At 36.2% G+C, this 27,744-nt stretch overlaps 1 protein-coding gene across 2 annotated transcripts; it reads left to right on the top strand.

The window, feature by feature from the left end:
* The first annotated feature begins 17 nt into the window (after positions 1 to 17).
* CNST (consortin, connexin sorting protein) lies at positions 18 to 27,744 on the top strand. Of its 2 annotated transcripts, none has more exons than XM_070950446.1 (10): positions 18 to 363; positions 3,353 to 3,531; positions 6,642 to 6,672; positions 8,677 to 8,763; positions 9,179 to 9,293; positions 13,670 to 13,691; positions 13,834 to 13,930; positions 16,691 to 17,583; positions 24,039 to 24,174; positions 26,762 to 27,744. In XM_070950446.1, the coding sequence occupies exons 1-10, from the start codon at positions 18 to 20 to the stop codon at positions 26,965 to 26,967; spliced, it is 2,112 nt and encodes a 703-aa protein (XP_070806547.1). In that variant the 3' UTR covers positions 26,968 to 27,744. The 2 variants fall into 2 exon arrangements, with proteins under 2 accessions (XP_070806547.1, XP_070806556.1); XM_070950455.1 differs by having other exon boundaries at positions 133 to 363; positions 16,892 to 17,583.

Raw genomic sequence — 27,744 nt, 5'->3', positions numbered from 1 at the left:
AAATAAAGTTCATTATAATGGATGATAGGGAATCTCCTACAAATGATCTTCATTTAAATTTAGAAGATGTACTTCATACTGACATAAATGAAGAAAGGATCAAAACTTGCTTGGCTTCTTCTCCAGATGAAAATGAAAATCAGTGTAACAGTAGGAAGCATAATACTGAGAAAAACTCTCATAATGCAATGGGAAGAGTTGAGCAGGACAGCATTAATAATAACGAGGACAGTGGAGACCCTACATCCTGCTTCCAAGAAGATGAAAGCCAGAGGCCATGTAAAAGTTTGAAATCAGATATGCCACAGAAGCTTGGTCCTGAAAAAAAGAATCCAAGAAAAACAAAAAGTCCTAGCAGGAAAGGCAAGTGGTTTCCTAGATACACACTTATTGATGGTATAACTCTGCTCAATTTCCTTGAACTATTTTGTATTTGTACATTTTACTTACACTTGGCAAAAATGCTTCAAAATTTCTTTTAGAAATTTCTGTCTAAGCCCGTGGTGACAAACCTATGGCACGCGTGAGCCCACTCTGTGGGTACATGTGCCATCACCAGTTGCTCTTCTGGTTTCCGGCGCCGGCCAGCTAGTTTCCGCAAGTGCTGGAGGTCTGAAAATGGCCTGAAAATGGTCCAGAAAATGCCCAAAAAACAGGTCGTTTTTTGGGCCGTTTTCAGCAGGGTGGATTTGATTTAAATTGAGTTGATTTAAATCACAATTTAAATCATGATTTAAATCACTAGTAAAAAGGCTTGATTTAAATCAACTCGATTTAAATCATAATTTTTAAAGAGCAACTGTCATCTCTGCTATGCCTTTCACCCACTGTTGACTCACCGATAGTCCCAGTGTTGCAGAATATACAGCCTCATGCTACATAACTAAGCTCCATTTCATGCTGAATAAACTAAATTATTTATGTATCTTAAATAGAAAACTATCTTACGATAGATTTTTACCCCAAAAGTTTTTTATTAAAATAAATTCAATAAAAATCAAAAAAATCCGATTTAAATCAAAAAAATCTGATTTTTTTTTTGATTTTTTTAAAAAAAATCATTGATTTTTATCCACCTTGGTTTTCAGCAGTTTTGGCCTTTTTTGGGCCAAAAACTGCCTGAAAAAGGCCTGAAAACCATCCTGAAACCAGCCAAAAAACAGGCATGTGCATGCTGGCCAGCTGGTCTTTGGGGTTTCTGGCACTCTGGTGCGCACATGCATGCACATGTGTTCCAGTTTGTGCACTCAATGCCGAAAACCTTCGCCATCATCGTCTAAGCTCATATAGAGGATTGACTAAAGCAACAACAACTTCAAAAACCAGATTTACAGCTCATCCTCCTGCCTCCCAAGCTCATTCCCACATATCATTACAAGCTACCACCCAAATTCAATACTCATTATGCATTCTCCTCCTCTTCCAATCAGATCCCACTCTCACTAAAATCTAATTACTGCCAAGGCAAAGGCATGCAGAACCCTCTCATTTCTCATGAGGAAGAGAACTACTTCACTATCACTCCACATACCCAATTCATCTTTATCAATAGAACCACCATGTTTATAATCTTAACGCTTCTCAATCACTAGTCCTAAACTCAGTGGAATAAAAGGGCAAGTCCTCTTGTGGCTAAAGAGCGGGTTAAAGAATAGAACAGAAAGATAAGGAATAAAATTTCTCACAAAAGAAATATGTAGCCAGTTAGGTGTGCCAAGGTTCTTCTACCTTAGGGTTGGTGCTTTTTAACACATTTATAAATTATCTGGAACTGGATATGAATAGTGAAATAGTCAGGTTTGCTGATGCTACTAAATTGTTCAGAATGGTAAAACAATAAAAGACTGTGAAGAGCTTCAAAGGGATTTCTGCAAATTGGGGGAGCAGGCATCAAAATAGCAAATGTAATTCAGCAAGAGCAAGTGTAAAGTGATGCTCATTTGTGTTAAGAATCCTAACTATTCCTAGAAACTAATGAGACCTGAGCTAACAGTGACAGATGAGGAAAGAGATCTTGAAGCAATAGTAAACAATCTAATGAAGGAGTTGACACAGTGTGTATCCACTGGGGGGGGGGAAGGGTCAGCAGTGTGTTAGGGATAATAAGAAATTGAAAATAGAGGTACTTGTATCACAATACTAGGTCTGCTTGATCCCCACCTAGTGCTTAGCTCTCACCTGTGGCTCCAAGTAGCTGCATATATGCAGTGGCCACACCCTAGTAAACTGTCTCAGCAGATGGGCCAAACCAGGTGAAAGTAGCTAACAGGACTTCAACTCTTGGTGAGATAGAGCAAGTGAAGTTTGGCCCTAGCAGATTGATTGGAGGAGATTGATCAAGAGTCAAGGAGGCAAGTCCAGCAAGCATTGTGGAGCACAAGAGGCTTAGATGTCTTGGTCACCCACTGCAGCAGGCCAGGTGTCCAGCTGTAATGTTTCACTATGCCACTGGATTAAGATCTCTTCTCCAAAAGATTGGGAGTGCCCCTGTGCAACAGTTGTTCCACTTAGAACTCCATCACACACAGGTTTCTGTTGTGCAATTTATCTTCATCTGCAAATCATATCAGCCCAAACCTAATTCATTAGCACTTCCAGACTGGGGCTGAGGAGCCACCTTTGGGTCCGAGTGTAGTAATTCTTTAGCATTCAAGTAGAGCTGATATGCACAACAACATGTTTTCTTTTAATCTGAAGGACAATCATAATTATTTACGTAATTGGGCTTTTTTGCCCCACACTCACCACTACAGTTGTTATCAGCCATCTTCTGTGAGGCATAGAATCTGCAGGAAAAACTCGGATTTACTGCATGAACCGCATTGGAAAGAGAGACACGCCAAACACTCAGGAGGCAATGAGAAAGAAAGTTTTCATTTTCCGCTGTGATTTTTTTTCTGTCATATCTACATTGTTCCTGGGAAACTTTGACCATCTAGAATAAATTCAGGGGTTAAAAGGAGACAAAAGTTTCTGTCAGCACATCTATGTTTATACCGTGTTTCCCTGAAAATAAGACCCTGTCTTATATTTTTTGAAACCCAAAATAAGCACTTGGCCTTATTTTCAGGGAGGTCCTATTATTTTGGGGCGCGTGGAGCAACACGGGGATCCTCTTGTCATCTTACCCGATTTCCAGCTCTGTCTCCCTAACCCTAACCAGAGGAAATGGCGACCGGCTGCACATGCGGTTAAATATTTTCGGGGAGGGCTTATTTTCAGGGGAGGGCTTATTTTCGGGGGAAGGCTTATTTTCAGGGAAACACAGTAAGAAATTTGAAATACTGTATATTTTTCTGACATTACATTTTCTTAAAAGAAAAAGCAATTATTTCTCTTAATATTTCCACAGTCAAACAAGACAAAGCTGACTTTACAGCAGTATCTTATGTGCAAGGGGCAGATGGAAACAAGACAAATTCAAACCATCCTCTGAAAGAACCAGCTCAAACTTTACAATTCCTCTTCTCTCTTCTTCAAGGAGAATCTAAGCAAATGGATTCAAACGTGCTTCCCCTGTTCCTGCACCAGGTAGTAAGAAGATGTTGCTTACCTGTTTTTTCATATTGTTGATTTTGACAGTGTTTATCACATTGATTTCAAAATTTATAAATAAAATCTCTGCATGTAATTTTAAATATTGTCTTATTAGAATCTAAACGTATTGCTCAGAGCATTATGTTTATACTGAAGTTTTCAGTTTCATTCCCCATCACTTCTGTTAACAGAATCAAGTGGCAGATATCAGCTCTACCTGAATACTAAAGAATTATTACACTTCCTAGCAGCTCCTATGTGCTTTCATTTGTGCTCTCTAGGCTCTCTGTCCTAATTGCTGTTTTAAAAAAAAGTTTTGTAATTAAATTAATAATAACAGCTGACATGCTGCAAAGTACCAAACTCTTGTATAATATTTATCTATAGTTAAGCTGCACAAAGATCCCATAAAGATAACAAAACATCCTAAGAGTTTAGTTCAAAATGTGATAAATTGATCAGTACGGTGACTTTTGTACAAGTGAGTCCTTATACAATCTCACTGGTCCAAATATGTCTGTAGTTCAAAATAAAAAAGCAAAGTGTGCTGCATTAAAGGAAACAGCACTTGGTTAGGTGGGTGGTGATACATAAGGCAGCACTCTTCTTCTTTTTTTTTTTTTAATAAAAAAGTTTTTATTTTCTGATCAAACAAGTATACAATATAAACAATCATTCAAACTATCATCAGAAAAAAAGAAAAAAAAATCAATTTGGTAAACTCAATCTTCAACCCCTCCTCACCACCCCCCACCCCCGACTTCCCAGAACAAAAACAGGGCATAGATTTCACCAAACATTCGCTAAAATAAACTAGCTAACTGCAAGATTTAATAACTCCCAAGACCCCTTAACTCCCCTTTTACAATTTCATCAACCTCCCTTTTTATAGATACAAAGTAACATGTAATCCAATAACTCTAAGAATTTTAAAACCATTAACAAATATTAAACATTCAAACCTAAAAACATTTTTCCCCCTCCTACTTTTCTCAAAGTTCAGATATTTTAAAATCTCATAACAAAAAATAAACCTTAGATATTCACTAATTAAATTTCTACATTTTTATAATTAACCATTAGTACATTAACTAGAAAACCAAAAAAGATTAATCAACCATTAATACATCATATTTAAAAATCAATATTCAACTTTATACTTTTTCCCCCTCAGTAGTTATAACACCTAAAACATAATCATTTTTAACCATGAGTAGAACAACTGCAAAGCCAAAAGAAAAAATTAATCTTCCATTCTTGCTTTATTTTGAAATCTCATAACAAAAAATAAACCTTAGATATTCACTAATTAAATTTCTACATTTTTTAAGTTTCTAAATTTCCCCCCTTCATTATTCCTCCCTCCAACTTTTAAAATTTGAAAGATGATCATCAACATAATTAACCATTAATACATAAACTAGAAAACCAAAAAGGATTAATCAACCATTAATACATCATATTTAAGAATCAATATTTAACTTTATACTTTTTCCCCCTCAGTAGTTATAACACCTAAAACATAATCATTTTTAACCATGAGTAGAACAACTACAAAGCCAAAAGAAAAGGTTAATCTTCCATTCTTGCTTTCTTTTTATATTTTTTCCAGTCTTTCTGCATCCCTCCTACTTCTATTTTGAGGAGGTTTTTCATTTTAATTTGAGGTTGATATAACTGCAAAGATTGTCCCCTTTTTAAGAAAGTTTCCTCTGATTTAGAGCCCCCAAATCGCCTCTTCATGCTTATATAAATCAGTTCATTCCTTCGTCTGTAAAATCAAAGTTTATCAAGAGTTTGTGAAAAGAAGTTCAGTTGTTTCTTTTCTATTAAATGTATAGATGCCACTGACAAATCTCCTTCATCTTCTGAAACTTCGAAAGTCTGGTCATTTACTACTTTTTTCCAAACCAAGTCATAATTTTGAAAGATTCTATCAATTTTTCCGAAAAGAGCAGAGAATAAGCTCGAAAATTCTTGAGAAAATTCTTCCGCCCTCTCTGCTGCAATATCTCCTGAATGGTCATCATGCTCCGTAGTTGTTTTTGTTTCCTCAGTCATTTCTGTTGTTATCCCTTTAAGAATTGCTATTTGGTTACTTATAGCTGCAGTATGATTATTCATGGCTTCTTTTATAAATTCTGTAAGTTCTGCATCAAAATCCTTATAACTCTGTAAATCAGACAACTGTTTCGTTTCTGACACCTCCAAATAGCATCCAGCACTTTCAAGATCTCCTTTCTTAGAAGCCATTTTATTTTAAAGAAATTTTCTTTCTTCCCACAACCATAAAATCATAAAGTCAGAGCCATCCTTTTGAGCAGCTTTCAACAATACCAAACGAAATAATCTTTTCCCAGACAGCTCTTCAAAATCTATTCCAGCAACTTAAAGCCAGTCTCTGAGCACGAGTCTATTAGCAAAGACTTTTTCTAACTTTCACTTTTAAAATCGCAACAAAGAAACGCCATCTTAACTTCCAGCTCAGAAAATCCAATTAGAAACATTGTATCCCCGGAGTTAAGTATTATACTTGCAAAAAGCTTGTCCTCCTGCTTCTGTTCCGCCTGCTTTTTTGAAATCATTTAATCTTCTGTTTGACAGCAGAAATTGGACGCAACGCCTAGCTCTGTAAAAAAAAACAGAGTCCCCCCGGATCCGGAGCTTCAGTGGGCTGAACGGGGAGCTCTCACCCTCCTAACCCCTGGAATTAATCCAGGGGTTTTCGGGGAGCTCTACCCTCACCCACCTGCTCTCCTCCCCTTCTTTTCCCGAAGGGGAGATTTTCAAGCCGTTTGACAGCTGATTAACGCTGTCAGAACGGCTCAACGGAATCACGGGGGCGGCGGTCTAAAAAGACTGTCAATGGCGCTGCGGAGCCAACCCGGAAGTCCTAAGGCAGCACTCTTCTGAATGTCCTTATTGACTATATCTGGCATCTGTATTGTTTTTTTAGTGTGCCAGGTATCTTTAATAGTTTAGTTTCGTTTTTTTTAAGCTTGTATAATTTTTTTAGTACATCATGAATTTTATGGTCCCTATAGGCAAGTATAAAATATAATAAATATATATTAAAAGTTTTTTCCCCTTTTCTTTCTTTGCAGATTGCTGAAACTTATTTTCAGGATGGAGAATGTATCCTTTTTAAAAAATACAACATTGACTGTGGACTGATATCAAAATACAAACATAGATGTGGACTTTCAAGTACAATTCCGTAAAACCAAAATACTTCTTACACTTATTCTTATTTATTAATGCTAGGGGGGATATATATATATATATATGTCTTTTTTCCTTTTTCGTAGACACATTGTACCTTTACAGGGAGGATATCTGAGAAGTGGGTGTAGCTCACTGATGACGCCTTAATAGGCAGAAATAGCTATCTGAGTCTCCCAGAAAGCAACAGAAAGTTGCAGTTTGTCAGCAGAAAAAAGGCCCAGAAACTTGTGAATGAGATTTCACAGAACCAGGGCTGTAGAACAACTTAGTTTACGTAGGTAAAACCTGGCTAGAAAGAATATGCATATATATACACACACACACACACTAATTTTATTTATTTATTTATTTATTGGTTCGATTTATATGCCACCCTTCTCCGGAGACTCAGGGCGGCTTACAGTGCGTTAAGCAATAGCCTTCATACTTTTGTATATACCTGCTTAGTAGGGCTTTCGGGCTCCCCCAAGCGGTGTTCTTTTTATACAAAGTCAGCTTATTGCCCCCACAATCCAGGTCCTCATTTTACCTACCTCGGAAGGATGGAAGGCTGAGTCAACCTTGAGCCTGGTGAGATTTGAACTTGCAGTAATTGCAGGTAGCTGGCAGCTAAGTGCTACTTAAGTGCTACTTAACAGCACTTTAGTCCGCTGCGCCACCAAGGCTCCTTGGTTTCTGAAATATATGTAGACGTGGTATTGAAGAAAGCACAGTGTAAAAATTCATTGTATGTTTAGAAAGTATTTCGTGTTCAAAGATTTGATCCTTCTTTCATTGTGGTAGCAAGATTTTTTTTGCTGCACTTCTTATCATCCTTTCTAGACACATTACTGCAGAATACAATACTTTCTGTTAAATTTAAATTCACAGGCCGTATAATTAATCATTCCATATCCTGTTCTATATCTCAACACATATATGGGTTTTATATATATTCAAAGCCTTCATCCTGGAAATTTTTGTCAGGAAGGTTGCTCCATTGCACATGCTCAAAAGTTACACATGCTCACCATCCCCTCATTTTTTTGACTGTTATAGCAGAATGTTTTAAGAGTCTTCTCTGCACTTCTTGGAAGAGTAAAATTAAGGACTTTATTCATTCCTGTTGACTCTTTCAGTTGAAAGTGGAACCAACTGTGATTCTTCATACCTAAAGGCTGTGACCTGAAATGACTTAATCAATGGTTATGCTCATTTACAAAATGTTCCTTCTGCATTCAGGTACCTGATAGAAGAGCATTATGAATTATTGCAAGTTACATTTACAGGAGCTAAATGATCTTGTGACTGTTCCAGACCATTGCTATATATGAAATAACAAAGTCAGCAACCACCATGGCATTCTCATTCTACAGAATTTGCCATAATAATAAGAGCCATGGTGGCGCAGTGGTTAGAATGCAGTACTGCAGGCTACTTCTGCTGACTGCCAGCTGCTGGCAGCTCAGCAGTTTGAATCTCACTGGCTCAAGGTTGACTCAGCCTTCCATCCTTCCGAGGTCGGTAAAATGAGGACCCAGATTGTTGGGGGCAATATGTTGATTCTGTAAAACTGCTTAGAAAGGGATATAGAGCACTGTGAAGTGGTATATAAGTCTAAGTGCTATTGCTATTGCTATAATCAATTTTATTATGACTTAAGATTTTATTGTGCTTTTCAGGTGCCTAAACAGCCAGTACTGTTATGATCACATGCATATCCAAAGAAGAAGCAATTGTCAGTATTGCTGATCTAGGACTTGCAAACTGAGTGTTGCCTATCAGTTTCAAAGCCTATCAGTTTCAAAGCCTAATCAGCAATATTGGAAAACTTGTCTGCGCCCACATCAAATTTTCCTCCTATCACAAAAGTAGTTTGAAAATGTATCTATGAGTGGCAGTCCGTGTCTGTATTTTCCTTTATTTTCCATTTAGATGAGAAAGCAATGACGTTCATTCGGCTTGAACAGTTGTATCACAAACAATTACTTGCAAATCTCTCTTCCCTTCAGCAGCAATGGGGTAAGTATGTCATATAGTGGAAACTTGTATGTCTGGTAAAACTTGAGAAATGTCTTCATTTCCTATTATAATGCATTGATTACAGGGAGGTTATGAGCCCAGCCAGATAATTGCCTACATTGTGTTCTATGACTCGGACTTCACCTAAATCTTATTAATGAATGAGAAATTCTGATTAAACAAACAATACTCAAAAATATACTGTGTCATGACTTTTTGAGCACATTGAACGAACATTTACTGGGATGGGAAGAATCCCATATAATTTTCATAAAAGGAGGCATCATTTTTTATTGTTCTGCTTTGATGATTTAAAGACCTACTATAATATTTGTGTTTTTTTAATTTTTTTAGAATTTATATTTCTGAAATATTAAATAGTTCATTTTTTAACATACATGTGTGTTGTTAATAGAAACAAAATGGAAAGCAACAGAGTGCAGTGAGGTTCCAAATCTAAAGAATTCTTCTAAAGAACTGAGTAATGAAGAGCTAGACAAACTTGCTGAATTTTGCACATCTCATCAAGAGTAAGTGATGAACGTTATTTGTATGTAATAAAATTATACAGTAAGGTAAAGGTAAAGGTTCCTCCCTCACATATGTGCTAGTCGTTCCCAACTTTAGGGGGCGGTGCTCATCTCCATTTCAAAGCCGAAGAGCCAGCGCTGTCCAAAGACGTATCCGTGGTCATGTGGCCAGCATGATTAAATGCCAAAGATGCCTGGAACACTGTTACCTTCCCACCAAAGGTGGTCCCTATTTTTCTACTTGCATTTTTTACGTGCTTTCGAACTGCTAGGTTATAACAGTAACAGAGTTGGAAGGGACCTTGGAGGTCATCTAGTCCAACCTCCTGCTGGCAGAAGCTGGGACAAGTAACAGGAGCTCACCCCGTTACGTGGCACTAGGGATTCGAACCTCTGAACTGTTGACTTTTCAATCGATTCAATTCAGTGTCTTAGCCACTGAGCCACCGCATCCCTTAAAATTATATAATATTAGTCAACATTTTTTCACAGTTAGTTCTACATGTGATAGTTCTTCTACATCCAAAAGTTGGATATGTCCAGTGAACTCTTAATTTGGATATTTTTCGCCCTTGGAGAAGCAGCACTTCCTTGTAATAATATATATTGGTATTAAAGTTATACAGTGTATAGAAAATAGCTTGCCATATAATGATACTGTCCAAATGTGTCCAGGACGATAATAAAATTAATTTTCAGATTAAATACCTTTTTTTATTTTGCTTGTCCTGTATTTGCAGACCATTGTTCTATTAAATAAATAAAGATAAAGTCATTAAGTCCTCAAATCAAGTCAAGTCACTTCCTGGTTGTTACGTTATTAGAACTATGTGGTTTTCCTGACAATTGTAGAGAAGTAGTTTGCTACTGCCTTTTTTGACTCTTTGAGTTCTTTGACTTAGATTTTCTTTAACTTTCTGGTATACTCTACAGCAGCGATCACCAACTGGTGGTCTGCGGACCACTGGTGGTCCATGAGAAAATTTTAGTGGTCTGCAGAAAAATTATTTGCATTTTTTATATTGCACTAAATACTATTTATCTTTTTAAAAAATTCATATTAGTGGTCCACAGGATTTAAAATTATGAATTTAGTGGTCCCTGAGGTCCGAAAAGTTGGTGACCCCTACTCTACAAAATTGATTATAAGATGGCAAAGCATGAGATAGGGCTGTTCAGAGCAGGCAGAACCTTTCTGAAGGTTTTTCTGAAGCATCGTGAGAATGATCTATGCATTTTAGAGAACAGAGTGAGCAGCTTTCTTGTGAGGTTTTAGAAGGCCTCAGATGTCTTTCAAAGCATTATGAGAACATCCTGTGCTATTTGGAGAACAGCATGAGCAGCCTTGGGCAGAAGGGTTGGTGTAGCCAGGAGCTGCCTCAAATAAGCTCAGACCAAGTGTACTTTGAATTTTAATATGTGTCCACAAGGATACTATAACAGTCATAACTTTGGGGATTGGGCATAAATGCCATTCATTCAGCACTGCTGTAATTTCTAATGGACATGAAACCAAAGGACTATTTGTATATTGATAGTAGTTTTCAAAGCTAGAAATGCTGGCATCCTTATAAAAGACACTGAACATTGGATTACAACTTTGTTAAAATATAAGCAGAAGCTCTTGGATTATAAAATCATCAATTGGAAGGGATTTTGGACCTCATCTACTGTACTTCAATCTTTTTTTTTAGGATTAAAGTTAATTTTTTTGCAGCTTCTTCTTCTGTGGCTAGATCAAACTTTAGACTGCCAGAATGAAGCCACTTTCTTGGCTTCGTCATTGGCCAAAAATAAGTCATTATTGGTACATATTTTTGGTAGTAGCTGATATGCTAGTGGATGGGCCGAGCTCTGTATCTTTCCACATTCACACAGTATGTTGTTATCCACTAATATCCTCCAATTGAGCATATTGGTTTTACATTTAGGTACTCCAGCCCTCAATCTCTTTTGCAAGGAAAGAAGGAATTAGATATATTGATCTTAATTTCTTAGAAGAAGGCAAGTTTAAAAATAAACAAACAAGGAGTCGATTTAAATTGTGTTAAGATTCAGCAACACAATTCTATTTAACATTCTTCTGATTTTTATTTTTCAAATCTGAGGATTCAATAGATAACTCAAGCCATGCAATATATTTGAAATTCCTTGCCATACTTGGACCAATGTAGGAGCAGTGTTTTATAAACATTCTGGAATAGTGATGAGATAGTTGAATTACAGAGCCCTGGGTTCAGTTATCCTATCAGTATGTAACTCACTGTGTAATCCTTCACCATATCTCTCTGCTGATCCTGTTTCACTGACTTGCTTGAAAGAACTGCAGTTTGAGCTTCTTAAAGGAAGGGGAAACATACAAAGATAAAATATCAGAGTAAATGTGTAGGGTGGTGGCTAGAAGAAACTGTATTTTGTTGCACACAAATCTGATAATACAGCACTGGATTGCATTTTATATCACCTTGCCTATGTTTCCATGAAGTCAACAGGTGTAGGATATTTGTCATTTATTAGCCATATAATTTTAATTTGTTTATAAAAACGTGACTGGTATAAAATACAAGAAGGAGCTATAGGAAATGTGGGTGCAAAATTCTCTCCTGATCAAGATGCCAGATATTCTTGCTGTTTGGAAGTACATTTAGTGTCTAAATGTACACTTAGATACTGTACATTTAGTCCTTGTTTAACAACCACGATTGGGATTGGGATTGGGATATCAATCACTGAGTGAAACTGTCATTAAATGTGATACCACGTAATCACTTTACTCAACAACTGCAGTCTTGGCACTCCCAATTGCAGTTGTTAAATTATCTTGCAGGTTGTTAAGCAAATGGCATCCTAGGTAAAATCTGCCAGATTACTCGAGAAAAGGCCCCACCCACCTTGATGGGCTGCACCAGAACCCTACTTATCACGACAGGCAGACAGGAGGGGTTGCTGGGAGCAACGTGTTGGGTTTCTGGCTGTATGTGTTTGATCCTCTTGCTTCCTGCCTGACTTTGTGCCTTGAACTTCTCTTGCCAAGTGAGCTTTTGTGTGTGTATTTCAGTTTCACCTGGTGGATTTAAGTTTGTTTGGTGGACTTATCTGTTGGAGCAACTTTCCATTGTTTTATGGATTATTGGCAATTGCCTTGTGGACTAATCTTGGCCTGCTTGTGGCTGGATTTATCTGGGACAGTTCTGAGGCTGGGTAAAAGGAATTGCTGGGGAACAGAATACAGAATAACAGAGTTGGAAGGGACCTTGGAGGGCTTCTAATCCAACCCCCTGCCTAGGCAGGAAACCCTGCACCACTTCAGACAAATGGTTACCCAACCTCTTCTTAAAAACTTCCAGTGTTGGAGCATTCACAACTTCTGGAGGCAAGTTGTTCCACTGATTAATTGTTCTAAACATTAATAGAACATTAATAAACTCTCTAAACCATACTTCTGTGTGTGTGTGAGTGAGTGGGGCAGCACACCAGGGCCTCCCCCATCCTAAGGGACCTTTCAGTTCTTTACCTTACCACATTGTCTCTCCACTCTGGGGCTACAAATCCTGCTTGGATTTCAAAATGGACCTTTTTCAGTCAGCGCCCATAGACTAGAGAGCTTCCTCTCGTTTCTTGGGGCTGGTTGCAAACAACGCATTCTGCAACTATTCTGTGCCAAAATCCTGCTTGAATTTTGGGACTGTTTTCAGCCACTTCCCAGAAATGAGAGGGAGTCCTCTTGGCAGGCAGCAGTGGTTTGGCCATTGATTTTCTGAGAAAGGGAAGTTTTCAAATGGCAGTCACATGATCGCAGGGAGCTTGGCAACCAGCCGTAAGTGTAAATGGGTTGCCAAATGTCGAAATCACAGTCACATGGTCATGGGGGCACTGCCACAGCCATAATTTGGGTCAAAAGTCCCTTCGTTCAGCATCCTTGGTAATTTCGAATGGCCACTGAATGAACTGACATTAAGCCAGTAGTATATTCTCTCTGTGCAGTTTCCCAACAGAAAATCAGAATTCAGAGATTTTGGCTAATTTTTCTTGGTTAATTTCAGTTTAGGGCAATTTTTGTAAAGCTGGAATTTTTAAATAAACACAGGCGGTAAGGGCACTTACAAGATCTTATATTCATTTCACAATTTTCATTGCCTTCTGGGCCATCAAGTGACAATTTATACAGTAATGTCATTAATATTGGTATGCCCTGGCTCTGTGCTTTAAAACTGGTGGTATAGATAGTATTTCAGTCTTGTAAAGCCCTGTGCTAATATTAGAACATGGAAAAAACAGATCTGATTCGTTCTCTAGTTTTGATGACGTTTGTTATGAAGAATATTTTGGTGAGACCTGCTGTTTATTTTTAATTTTCTTATGTTTTTGGGTTACAGGCCACTTGTCTCCAGAATCAAGGTAAGCTATGATTTTTTTTTTCTTGGCATAGTTTTGCAATTAAATGATTGGGTCGTCTTTAAAAGAATTTACTTCCCATAACATGTGCAACATAAACATAAAAACAACGATTTTATAATGTAAATGTTATTTTGCTTTTCAGCTCATAAATAAAGAAATACCCTTCAGATGTGAACAGTTCATACGTTTAATGGCATCTGAAGATTTAAAAGAACAAATTACTTCTATATGGGATTCAGGTATTTGTCCTATAAATTACTCTAGCTTAAATTAAACAAAAACGTAATTATTTGAAAATTATTCATTTGGAAGAATAATCAACCTTTTAAAATCAAAACAAGAAAATGTAATTATATCTTGACGTCTTTTTTGGGGAGAAAAAAAGGCTATATGGGCAATGGTTTTAAAGAACCCTCTTTATTTTCCAATATTAAATATTACAGGAGAAAGATACACAGTTATTAATGAAACTGGGCAGGAAATTGAAAAAGATGAAAGTTATTATTGAGTGATAGCATGAAAAAGTGTCTTCTGAATATATTTTTGTGAAGTTTATGTGTCTTTTCATGGTAACAATCTCCTATAAATGGCATTAGTAATTAAGTTGTATAAATTTATAGGAGACGGTCTTGGCAGATGTAACCAGAGATAGGTTACACATTGCCTCTGAACTAATTTTATGCTGCTACAACCACAGTTGCAACAACAACAACAAAAATAAAACAGTGGCACATTTCCAACTATTTTGAGGTGGGAAACACATGAAAACCCCTGAAATAGATTTAACATAATTTTAAAAAATAATAAATGCTCCCACCAAAAGAGGAAAACAAAATAGAAAACTCAGGCCACAAGTATGACATAGGTTCACCTACATCAGGAGTCCTCAAACTTGGCAGCTTTAAGACTTGTGGACTCAACTCCAAGAATTCTGGGAGTTGAAGTCCACAAGTCTTAAAGCTGCCAAGTTTGAAGACCTCTGGCCTACATTATCAGTCCAGCCATTATACCTCTTGTTTTTCTTCAAATGTACAATTATTGTATTGTTGGTTCGATTTTATATACCAATTGTACAATACAATTCCTAGCATTAAAAAGTTGTCCTTTCCAAATATAGATAGTGCATCCATTGCAATAATAACTTTGTCATTGGAAATCGGTAAGTGGAGCTGAGTAGAGAATGCAATTAGACTTTTTAGATTAATGCATGACTGTAGCATGGTCATGTCAGTCACAAAAGTGGTGAGTAGAGTTTTAGATCTCTCCTTACATAATCTGATTTTTAAACCAATTTTGTTAGTTGAAAATTAAAAGATCTTTTTGTTTTCTTCATCACATTATAGTCATACCTTCCAAAAAATGATCTAATATTTATAGATGCTTTTTTATGTAGTTTGCAGCACAGTTTTCATGTAGTTTGCAGCACAGTTTTTCTAAATCTAATGTCTACTTTGAGCAGAGTATTTAACCTCTGAGCTTTTATAATTATGCTTTACTATTGGACTGTTGTTTCTTTAATAGCTATCAGTGTATTTGTTCACTAATAATAAACTTGAGTTTTAAAATGAGTATGTGAGCTGATGGAAATTTTATATTTTAATTCTAAACACATCCTTCAGTACACAGCACCATATTTGTCCTATAATATATAGTATATAAATACTTGGTTATATTATGGAGAAATTGTATCTCCTACAATAGCATTGTATAGCTTTTTACATAGTTCGCTCAAAATTCAGTAGTGGAATGTTATTAGGTTTCTCATGTTTATTATTCTTAATGCCTTTAAAACATTGTCTTGAAATGTGTATAAAGATTATCATTTTTGACTGAAACACAAAGAACAGCTGTAAAATTCAGCCTATTTTTAGAGAGGAAATTTGGATAGGAGACATCAAATTAAAATTAAAATATCGTATTCAAATCTATCACATATTATCCATAGCATACTTATACACCTCAGTTAGGATGCTACAAAAATAGTTCCTTTTTGTGGTTTTCTGTCAATAACTTCAAGGAGAAGATCTCTCAGAACAGGGATGGGGAATCTCTGCTCCTTGGACTAAGTTATCTATGTCATTGTGAAAATCCTTCCCATCATTGCTGTTTTCTCCTCTCTTTGATATCCTCCTAATTTAGTCATTTAAGGACAAAAAGAAGTCAAGCCTGGATTTACCTCTATTACAGAAGTTGCCACTGAGTTCTTGCTGATTTTTCTGCCATGACCCCTTTATTCATGTTGGAAAAATATTCTGTAAACATTAAGAAACTTATAGCATATTTTCAGTTCTCTGTTTTTAAGTGCATGTTAAGAAAATACACTTATAACTACTACGGTGAACTTATTTTTACATTATACACTACAAGCTCATATCCACGTGTATTTCTAGACACAAACATTCCTTGATTTAATTCATATATGGGCAAGGATTTGCAGTTAATCAGAAGTTGCATCTTCTCTAGTATCCTAAATTGATACACTGGATTGATTTGCCTAGCTTTGCCTAGTTTAATATTCTTTTGCTATTAAAATAATCATACAAGATTATACCACTATATACAGTATTCTCTCCTTCAGCTAGTTGGGAGATATCCTGTGATAACTGGCATATGATTTTTGACTTCTTTTGTGCTGCCTCTGTTTTTACTGCACAGGCATCCTAATGAGTTTTCTACATATTTCGTTTATAAGCAACGTAAACAGTGATTCAAACATTGGATTCAAACTCTACATACCAACATTGCACTTCAGGCACAGAAGTTTGCATAAACATTAAGATAACACTTCATTCAAAGTTAGGCTCGGTTATTTTAATGGGATCTGGCTATTTTAAATCTTGGTATTAAAATTAATGGATCAGAGCCATTGTTGCCAAGGATAATTTGTTCAAGCATTACTGACAGTGTTGTCAGAGGTTTTATTGTTGCTTTTTTTCCCCCTCAGTGTTTTTGTGCTGAATCACCTCTAAAAGCTTCAACTCTTTTTCCGTTTCATTTAGATACTCAGAATTGGCCAAGTATTGAAGTAAAAAAAAAGAACCATCACAGAGAAAGAGAAAGGGATGAAAGTTTTCAGTCTGAAAGCTGTTGTCTTATTAAGGAAAAAGAAAGACTTCAGCTATCTGCAAGGAAACATCATCTCAAGGAGGAGCTCTGCTGTATTGAACTCACACTGAATCAGCCATTTGTTTTATCCACAGAGACCCTGGACACGCCTTTCTCTCAGTGTTTATCTTTGAGGGATGCTGGTGAAAATGACAGCCTGCAGCGAAGGAAAGAACAGTTCTCTCAGGATGGAGCAAAAATAGAAGCAGCAGCTGAGAAGCCTTCAGCAACGTGTTTTAGTGAACCAATGGTAGATGCATTAGTTTGGACAGATGCGGATTATATACCTCCTGATCTTATAGCCACAGATGAAAACATTCCATCTGAAAGAAACTTACTGAGGACAAAAAGCTGTTCTAGCTCTGTGGTGATTGCCGGTAGCCAGTTGGAAAGCAACCTAGTAAATCAGCCACAGCAGCAACAGCCTGATTATGAAAATAACAGAAAATCTGTGCAAAACCAACCATCAGACATTAGTGGGAATGTACAGTTTGACACTGAGATGTCCAAACAGCCTAGAGTTGTATATGAATGGATACAGGAAGAAACAACAGTACTGGAAGAAAAAGGTGAAAGTGAGGCACCAGAAGGCTTCTTTGAACAGTTTTTAAATGGTACCATAAAAGTTAGAGAGGGTGCTCTTAAATTTCTAGAAGCCCAAGAGAACTCTGAAATTCTTCCACATATTCCACTTGAACAAGCACTTTATTCTTCATCGGAAGATTATTCACCAGATGAAAGCTTTTCTTCACTTGACGAGCTCGCAAAACGAATACAGATTGCAGAGGTAAATACTGAAAAAAAAAAACCTTTTTTTTCATGTTTTCATGATTCATGATGGAACTATATGTATTTATTTTCTTTAGCTTGTAAAACAGCTGAAGAGAAAGTTTATGATACTTGCATGACTTTCCCAGCATTAAATATGCACTTTGGAAAAAATAGATTTTTCAATGGATAAAAATGAACTTCTGGATTTACCTGTTAAAATGAGCTGAGATGAGGAGTAGGGAACTATGTTGTGTAATTTTGAAGATGGAAATTGTATTAATTATTTCTATAACTGCTGTAAAGATCTGAAGTCACTTAATTTTTTTTTCCCGTTTTTCTCTCACTTTCTTTTATTTTCAATACTTCTTTTTTATCTTTCTACTTTTTCATGTTTATCTTTTAACTTTGTAAAATATTTCTTTAATATAAATTATATTTTAAAAAGGGAAAAATAGATTCCCACCTAGAAAACAGACATGTTAGCATACATTATTTTTCTATTTCTGATCACAAACATTCTGAGATATTCCAGATCCATGTTTCACTTCTATTGCTATTCTTTATTGTTCCTGTTAACCTCTAAAAATTATTTTGTTTTATTATAACTTCTTAGTGCAGCTGCTAGGCTTGATAAATTCCTTATATTGCTTTTCAAAGAATTAGATATTAAGACAGAACATGCTATTCTTTCATTGCTGACTGATTTTATTGCTGTCTCTTCATGCTTTTGGAAATGTTAACTGTATCTTATGAAGTCAGCCATAGAAAATTACAGTTTAGGATTGAGGCATTGATCTGTAAAAATTAGAAAGAAAAACATCAGTTTATCTTTAAAAGGATTTTGATAGAAATTTAGCTGTTCTTCTACAACAACAACAATAATAAAGCTTTATTTCATTTGACTTATTCATTGGACTTTTCCCTAGGGTCACTGGTTTGTCTGTTTACTTATTGCAATTGTTCTTAACACCACTTAAATCAATTCCTATCTTCCTAAAATAAATGCATGTAAGCGGAATTTAGAATGAAGAACTTGTTGTTAAATCTTTTTTTAAACTTTAACCCTGTTTTTCTTGTAAAGGTTAACTTGTAGCTATGAGAGTGTGCATTTCAGTGTTGAAAGGACTTGTTATTATTAACAGATGGATGGGTCCTAGCACTGTGTGAGAGAGGGTAATGAATATATATGAATTTCTATATATATATATATATAGAAAAGTATATAGATGTTCTCAAATCTTAGTTGGGGAAGAAGAATACCAGATAATATTTCCAACCACTTGGTAGAATGTGCATTGTAATTGCTAAAGTTTCAGTAAAACTAAGATGGCTTATTCTGAATTTTAAAACTAAGATTCTATTTTTAAAAAAAATCTAGCAAATGTTATTATTTCCTTAAAAAAAATGAAGAAGGCCCTATCTATCAGTCTTCTGAAAAGTTCTTTTAAATGGTACATAAATTGTATATAAAACTTTCACTATTCTTCTACTTCTTCAATGCTGTTTTTCACATATATAATGCATTTGAGAAACATTAACTTGCTAAAACCATGTTTTAACAATTCTAACCACTTTACAATCTATTTACTTGTGTGTTTTTCTCACTTTCTCATCTTGTGTTTACTGTAAGTGTTAAGAGTTGATGATACAATGCTCTTATGGGAAATCTTATGTAATTCTTAGCTCTGTGTTGCTGTTCTGTGAGCACTAAATTTATCACAGAGACATTGGTCTTTAAAGAGGGCACAGTATGTACCTTGCATCATTCAACAGCAATCTCTGCAGGCCAAATATGGAATAATATGAGCTGTCTCTAGAGGGAGCTTGCTCCTCCAGCTCTGTCAGCTGGAAAACGAACTTTAAAGAGATGTAAAATATGGGAAAGCAAAGGGGATGGGATGGAGTTTTTGAATTTTCATTAGAGTAGAACTATAGTGGTTTACTGTGCAAGATTAAATGGGTGTGAATATTGGATAATATAAAAATTTATGTTGATTTCCTAAAATTGAGGACTTAGTATTATGGGACACTTGCTAAGCTGTACTACAATAAACAAGTCCATTGCTGATGAACAGAGCCACTGCTGATCCAAATCTCTTCCTTATCTTTATTATTGTTGGCTGGTTCTTTCTCCAGACATACAGGTAGCCCTCGACTTACAACAGTTCATTTAATGACCGTTCAAAGTTACAACAGCACTGAAAAAATGATTTATTGTTGTGGCCTGTCAGTGGCCTGTGCAGATTGTAGCTGATTCTGACAATGAGGAGGCTGGTGTGATGCTGCGCCAGTGGCCTATGCAGCTGGCGCTTGAGTCAGACAGTGAGGAGGCTGGAGAAGATGTGGTGCCAGAGGCAGGGATTCAGCAGGGCCTTCAGAACCTCCAGAAGCTCTTTTAAGTGAAGAGGACAAAGAGGAGGAGCCTCTTCTCAATGCACGGGCACGCAGAGCTGCTAAAAGGCAGGAGTGGCTCCTCAGGAGGAGGTCTCCTCGAGAGTAAGGCTTGGGGCTAATTGGCCACTCCCTTAGCCTATTTAAGGAGGAACGCTGCTTGCAGCAAGCTGTAGGGAACAACTTTAGTTCAATCTCCTTCACGTCTGGATTCTCTGTAAAATTGTTTCTGGGCTTTCTGCCAACTCTAGTAAGACTGTGATTACCTTATCTTAGAATTCTGATAGGCTGTTAAGACAGTATTAACAGCCTTTGGTTGATAAAGACTAAGTTATTTGAGTAAAATAAGCTTTGTATAGAGTTTGTGTGTGCTGCGTTCTTTGGGGTCCGTAGCTGGGGCAGAACACTTATAACCATTTTTCACAGTTACGACCTTTGAAGCATCCCCATGAGCATGCGATCAAAATTCAGATACTTAGCAATTGGTTCATACTTATGATCATTGCTGTGTCCCAAGGTCATATGATCCCCTTTTGCAACCTTCTGACTAGCAAAGTCAAGGGGGAAACTAGATTCACTTAACAACCAGGTTATTAACTTATCAATTGCAGTGATTCACTTAACAATTGTGACGAGCAAGGTCGTAAAATGGGACAAAACTCACTTAACAAATGTGTTACTTAACAACAGAAATTTTGGGCTCAATTCTGATTATAAGTCGAGGACTACCTGCATATGTCCTGACAAAAAACTGAAGGAGTAAATAGTTTCCATTTATTTTGCCCTTTCTTCTAAGCAACGCTGTGCATTCCCCCCTAGAGGGAGACAGATCATGGAGAAATGTATGATCTCTGTTTCAAAAAGGAGAGTTGAATTTTAATATTACAATCAGAAATGGCAATAAAAATTCTACTGACATGTTGATAGGAATCTGATCTTTGATCTACGCCTTGGTGTCTGGGTTATTTTACTTACTATATCTTGAGTTGTGCATAAAGGACTGAAAGACTTTCTCTTACAATTATAATAAAATGTGGCACAATATTTCAATTGGCTATCTATGAAAATGGATTCATGTCTATGTTTTGCATAAAAACACATCTTGGCATAAAGAGAAGTAGCAGAATGGATACCCCAATTCATAGCCATGCATTAAAAAATGTATTTCATAGAGATAGCCTAAGCCAATGTCTAGTTATAGCCAGCAATATACAAAGTATATTGTATTTGTATACAATATACAAAGCTTTTGTATGCCCCTCCGCAACCCTCCTACCAAAATGTCTTGAATATTATAGTACATATGTTACTATACAGGGGTGGGTTCTAAATTTTTTTACTACCGGTTCTGTGGGTGTGGCTTACTTTGTGGGCATGATTTGATGGTCATGTGACAATTCTTTAGGATTTAGCAGAGGTACTGGTCTACCAGGCTTTTAACTACTTGCAGAGCTGTACCGGTCTACCCATTTGTTTTTGGAGGCACCGGTCTACTCATTCGTTTTTGGTGGCACCGGTCTACCACCACACTGCCTTTTAACACTGATCAGCTGTAGGGCGGCCCTTAGAAGCCCCGCGGCAAGAATTTAAACAGTTTTTTTTCCTTCTAGCCAATCAGCTGGGACTCGGGAGGCAGCGAATAGATTGGGGGCAGGGCCAAATAAAAGGTAAGAATAACATGGGGGGCGGGGGCAGAAGGGCCCAGCTCCCAAACAAAAAGAACCGGTTCGGTGACCTCATATCGTCACCGCTACTGGCTTGGCCAAACCGGGAGGAACCCATCTCTGTTACTATACCACCAAATGTCAGCATTTTGGAGAAGTCGCTTCCATCTATTTGATGCATTATAAATCAGGATTTACAGCTGCCAGAATTCAGCAGTGTGTTTACAGTTGCATTAAACTTGCCCAGCATTAGTCTTTTCTAAGAGAGAGTTATTTTCTTGCTTCCTTTATATTATTATGATTTGTCACATAGTCGGCCAGATGTTCAGACTGCATTTGGCATCTTTATCCACCCATCAAGTCCTTCCCAAAGACCTGGGATAGGTAGATGTGGATGTTTGATGGTGTAAAAGACATTGTCAGAAGTAAGCTGTTCCAAGTAAAGCTGTCTTACGATTGTCTAGTGGTGATTTTGTCGCTCAGAGGGACTTACAGTAATAGAAGGACACAGGATAAAAACAACACTGAAGTCAATACTTTTAAAGTCAGAATTAAAATCAGTTAATAGGTAAAAGCTTGGGTGTCTTTTAGTTGTTCCTTGTGATGCCCTATTTCTAATGATGATGATGATCATTTCTAATGATGCCTCCCTTTCTGCAACGGAGTATTCCGCCTCCAGGGGGCATTGTGTATTCTGAAAACTGAACACTCCAGGAAACCTGCAGAGGCATTAAAAATAGTGGAAAAGAAAGGGATTCACAAAGTGCTACTTATAAGTGACTATGTCATAATAAATTTGAAAAAGAAGTTTCTATTTCTTAGTTCTGCTGAAGGCGATTACAGTACCGATAGTATATTTCAATACATTAATAATCTTTAAGAAGTTTAGAAAGGAAAGTAACTGTGAGTTGAATATATGTAATTGCTTTATATTTTATTCTGGAATTCTTTGTTTTTCAACTATGTGACTTAAAATTATAAGTTCAGCTGTTATTGATGTGACTTGCATATCAGTATAGCTGAATGAGATTTTTTTTTTTTTTGATCGGGCATGCCACACTCACCTTTAGGATTGTAACCATTCCATAACCTTTAATGAGTTTTTGACCTTGAGAAAATTTTCATACCTGACTATTTCAATTCTTACTGTTATCTATGGCATTGCTGCATGTGCATTTCACATTTCATATCAAAATATGTGTATGATCATTGCCACTATTTAAGAGTGATGGGAGTACTGAAGCTGAAATTGAATTTTCAGCTTAATGGATGTCATATAGCTGCTTGCTTGGAATGTATGTGCATTGCAAAGTCCTGAAAAGCAATAGCAATAGCACTTAGACCTATATACAGTGGGGCAAAAAAGTATTTAATCAGCCACCAATTGTGCAAGTTCTTCCACTTAAAAAGATGAGAGAGGCTTGTAATTGTCATCATAAGTAGACCTCAACTATGAGAGACAAAATGAGAAAACAAATCCAGACAATCACATTGTCTGATTTGGAAAGAGATATTACAATCTAGGTCCTCATTTTACTGACCTCGGAAGGATGGAAAGCTGAGTCAACCTTGAGCCAGTCATGATCAAACTGCTGGCAGTTGGCAGAATTAGCCTGCAATACTGCATCCTTTTTATATATAACAGTTCAGTGCAGATTGCAGTTCACTTATTATAGATTGTATTGCAATATAATTTAATTCAAAAAGCATTGATCAAAACTATCTTCTTTTTTATTTGACAATATAAAAGTACAATAACTGAAATATGGCCATATCCATAGATTGGCTGCTTTGAAAAATTAAATAATTCATAGAGTAGTAATGGCTCTACTAATATAGCTGAAATGATCCTTTGCAGATAGAAGCTACTAAGAACTCCACTTTAAGTACTTCTGCTTTTAGCAATTCACTTTATTATTGATTTTATATTTTAAGAGATTTTATGTTTTAAGATGCTTATTTGTGGAATTCAGACTACAGTTTGGAATAAAATATAAACTTTATAGCTGCACTGCAGAAATGTGTCTTATAATTCTGTGTTTGGTTTCATCATTATACCAGATTTATTCTCAATTGCACGTCCAACATCCAAATAAGGAAATACTTGAGCTCCTTTTATCCATGATAGCATCTAGCTTCTATCCGAATGGAACCAATGGAGAACATTATGTTACAAGATATTAATAGTGCCTTTGGTATTTGGTATTTAACTGTTTTAAAGTTAAATATCTTATAAAACAATTATATTTGCAACTAATAATCTTCAATCATGATGAAGATTAAAACCAAGAGTTAAAATATCTCAAAGGTAATGTGTAAGATCCTGGATTATATAAATACGCCATGTATACGTAGCAAATGAAACAAAGTCTTAAAACTGTGTTTTTATAACAGTCTACTTTATCATTCTTGTTAGACTGTTCCTGCAGAGGGCCTTGTGTCTATATTGAAAAAAAGAGACGACAGTGAAGAAAATACATTGGCTCAAATTCAGCTGAGACAGTCAAAAAGAAGAGTGAGATTCCAAGAAATGGAAGAAACATTAGAACAAGGTACTTTCTCCTCACTAACTTTAACCCCAGAATTGCATAATCTCATGAAATATGAAACTATAAATATTCAAGTTACCTATATGTGCCATATCTGCTTATATTTGAAGAGTCATGAATGGAGAGGTAGGTTGCTCTCAACTATAGGTAATATACTTTCATTCAAACATTGTGTTGCACTGTTTTGTGGGAGATGAGCCATGAGCCAACTCCCTTTTTGAGATGGTGGCTACATTTGAAATATTGAGCATATGTTATGCCCACTTTCACAAAATGTCTGCAATGTAAGGGGCCAGATAAAGCTTTGGCTTAGCTCAAGTGGAGACTCTTAGATTTTGACATCCAAAAGGATAGGTCTTTCAGTATCATGAGCTCATGAGTGCTCATTTTCTTATATCTTGATATTTTTATCTTATCATTTATGCACCATATAGAAGAGGATTTACACTGTAGTGATTTGATGCCCTACCCTCATTGGTTGCTTCAGGTAAAGATAACATTCCTTATCGGCATCACCTTTACATATGCTGGGACACATGTATGAGTTTGTGACCCAAGAATTACTAGACTGTTCCAGTATGTCACATGTGGTCCTTTGATCTAGCTGAATCATTTATTAGTAAGCTTTTCCACCTGTTGTAACCAGTATTTATAAATTATCTGCTGCAAAATCAGCATTCTAAAACATCTTAGAAAGTTACAGAATTTTTAGCCATATCCATGACTATTAGAAATCAGTGGATTTGTTATACAACCAACTCCAGGTTTTATCCTTTCCATATACTTAACAGTTGTTGAGTGCCTTGTTCCAGCATTTTCCACAAATCTAATTTACCACTAGAATCGCATCCTCCACAGCTTTTTTTATTTTCTGCCAAGTTTGATTTACACATCTCTTAATTGGCTTTTGTTATTCTCTTTAATTATTTCATAATATCATTGATATATACTGTGTTTGAGCCTTGTGCTTTGATATGGCCTATAGGCTAATCAATAAAAAGATATATACTGTATTATCTTGGTTTATGAATAAGGCAGGTAGGCAGGCAAGGGAGGAGAGGGGAAAGGGGAGGGAAGGGAAGGGAATTCTATGCTTAAAACAATAACAGACCTACACTATGCTTGACTACTCAGCAATATGCGTTTTCAATAATCCTTATTGCCAGTTAAGATCATACTTACTTTGTAGGGGACAGATAGAAAATATCTATATTTATATAAAATAGAAGGCAAAATCAAAGTCAAACCTGAGACCCTATTAGTGTGGGTGGTTATATTGATTTTGAGGTGCTGCCATTATTCTCAGCTCCTATTTTTGGCTGGGTGTATTATTTATGTTTTTAATTATTAGTCATATTTTTATTTTGTTTTATTATCCACCCAGAATCATGTATATAAGATGGGTGGCCATATAAATTTATTAAATAAATGAATAACATAAAATGTTATTATGCAGTATTTTTAGTGCAGCTGGTGGGGATGTTATCTTATATTGAAATATTACAGACTCCCTCATAAATTCAATCCCACAGCAGTGTATACCTTTACTATTAAAAAGGTCAATAAATTAAAAAGCCCGTTAATAGAATCAAAAATATTTGTGTGAGTTAATATGTTTGGAAAAAGCTAGCATAAAAATACATCGGTTTTATTTTTCCATCCATGAATAAATGGCATAAAATTGCATGGGCATTGTTCACTTAAAAATGGTAATTGGGATGTCACCAAGCAGTGCAATTGGAAAGTGTGACATTGTGAGCACACTAAATAGCGCCAGTAGTTCTTACACCTTTGGTTGCCATTGTTATGCAATTCCATACCGTTATTAAAAGAGTCATGGTGGCGCAGTGGCTTGAATGCAGTATTACAGGCTAATTCTGCTGACTGCCAGGAATTTGATCCTCAGCTCAAGGTTGACTCAGCCTTCCATTCTTCTGAGGTCAGTAAAATGAGAACCCAGATTGTTGGGGCCAATATACAGACTCTGTAAACCACTTAGAGTTGTAAAGCACTGTGAAGCGGTATATAAATCTAAGTGCTATTGCTAAGTGCTATTAAGTGGATTAAGCTACTAGCAATCTTCTACTGACTTCTCCACTGACTTTGCTTGTCAGAAGTTGGTAGCCACGGTCACAAATGGCAATCACATGATTGCGGGATGCTGCAAAATTTTAATTGCAAGCAGGTCCTGAAGCAGCTAGATCAAGATTACATGACCCTATGGACTCTGCAAAGGCTGGAACTCTGAGACCCAGTCCTAAGTACCACTCATTCAGTACCAAATAGTCATGGAATGAAAGGTTGTTAAGCAAAGACTACCTATAGTAGCAAATTATGAATACAAATAATTATTTTATTGTGCACATTTTCTTCTGCAAAAGCAAAAGAAGGAAGCTTATTGCTGAAATCTTTCTTTGGGCCAATATTGATATTTGTCTTTAGCTTTGCTCTGTCTTGGTAGACAAAGTTGCTGGTTCTGGGCATTTATTTGACTATTTCAGCGTTGAGGAATGTATACAATACAGGTAAGTAAAGTATTTCAGTTATCTGTCATTCTATTCACTCTGTGTCATCCATCTTCTTTTTACAGAGGACGTTGGAGCTGGCTCCTGCATTTTGCTGATCTTACTGTGCGTAGCAACTGTCTTCCTTAGTATTGGAGGAACGGCATTATACTGTACACTTGGCAACACAGAATCTGCAGTCTGTACTGACTTTGCTGCCAATGTGGATTTTTACCACAGCCAGATACAGAAGGGTATAGAAGAACTTAAACACTGGATACCTTTATATTAAAAGAAGAAATATGAACAGATAGTAATATTTTACTGTTGTGAGAAGAAAGAAAAATAGTTCAAGCTTCGAATAATTTGGCACTTTCAGAAGAAGTAACACGACAGAGGAAGCATCTGTGTTGTACATAGGCGTTAATGTCCAGTAATTGGAGTAATCACCTTTCATGAGGCAGCATAAGAGACTGTCGTAATGTTCTCCTTTTGAAATGCTCAGAACAATCTTCTGCTTACCAACTTAGAAAAAAAAAAGACATTTATCTTTCCTAAAATTTCCAATCCTCATACAGTCATATGCAATCTCTGTAAATTTTAATACAAAACAACTGGTTTTCCTTACATCATAATGCAAATATTTTGTCTCCAGTTATCATGCAATAAGTTCATATTTAATGGAAACAAACCTTATTTGGGAATCATGTATTTTATGTTTTTAATTATTTCAGTGAATTGTAATAATTTGGATGTGGTAGTGGTACAAACAGAAGCCTTCTCCAAATGGAGCCTTCTCCATTTAGATGTTATTTAATTGTGCAGCATTTTAAAATGTAGCAGTTGTAATAAGTGATGCATTCATTATTTTCCTATACAGTCTTGGCAAAACACGCAGAGAGTAATAGATTCCTTAAAATGGATTTATAAAACAGGTTCTCTATATAAAACCAAATATAAAATATGGCTCATTTCAGTGCCAGTAATAGCCATTCAGGGTTTGGAATATGGTAGCATCCAGATTGAATTAATAAATAAATAAATTATGATTCACATTTTTTTAAAAAAA

The sequence above is a fragment of the Pituophis catenifer genome, unplaced genomic scaffold, assembly GCF_029215685.1.
Source record: "Pituophis catenifer annectens isolate HBS135680 unplaced genomic scaffold, rPitCat1.0.hap2 SCAF_1, whole genome shotgun sequence".
In the NCBI taxonomy this organism is placed as follows: Eukaryota; Metazoa; Chordata; class Lepidosauria; order Squamata; family Colubridae; genus Pituophis; species Pituophis catenifer.
The sequence above is the reverse complement of the archived record's forward strand: the minus strand, read 5'-3'. Positions and strand labels throughout refer to the sequence as shown.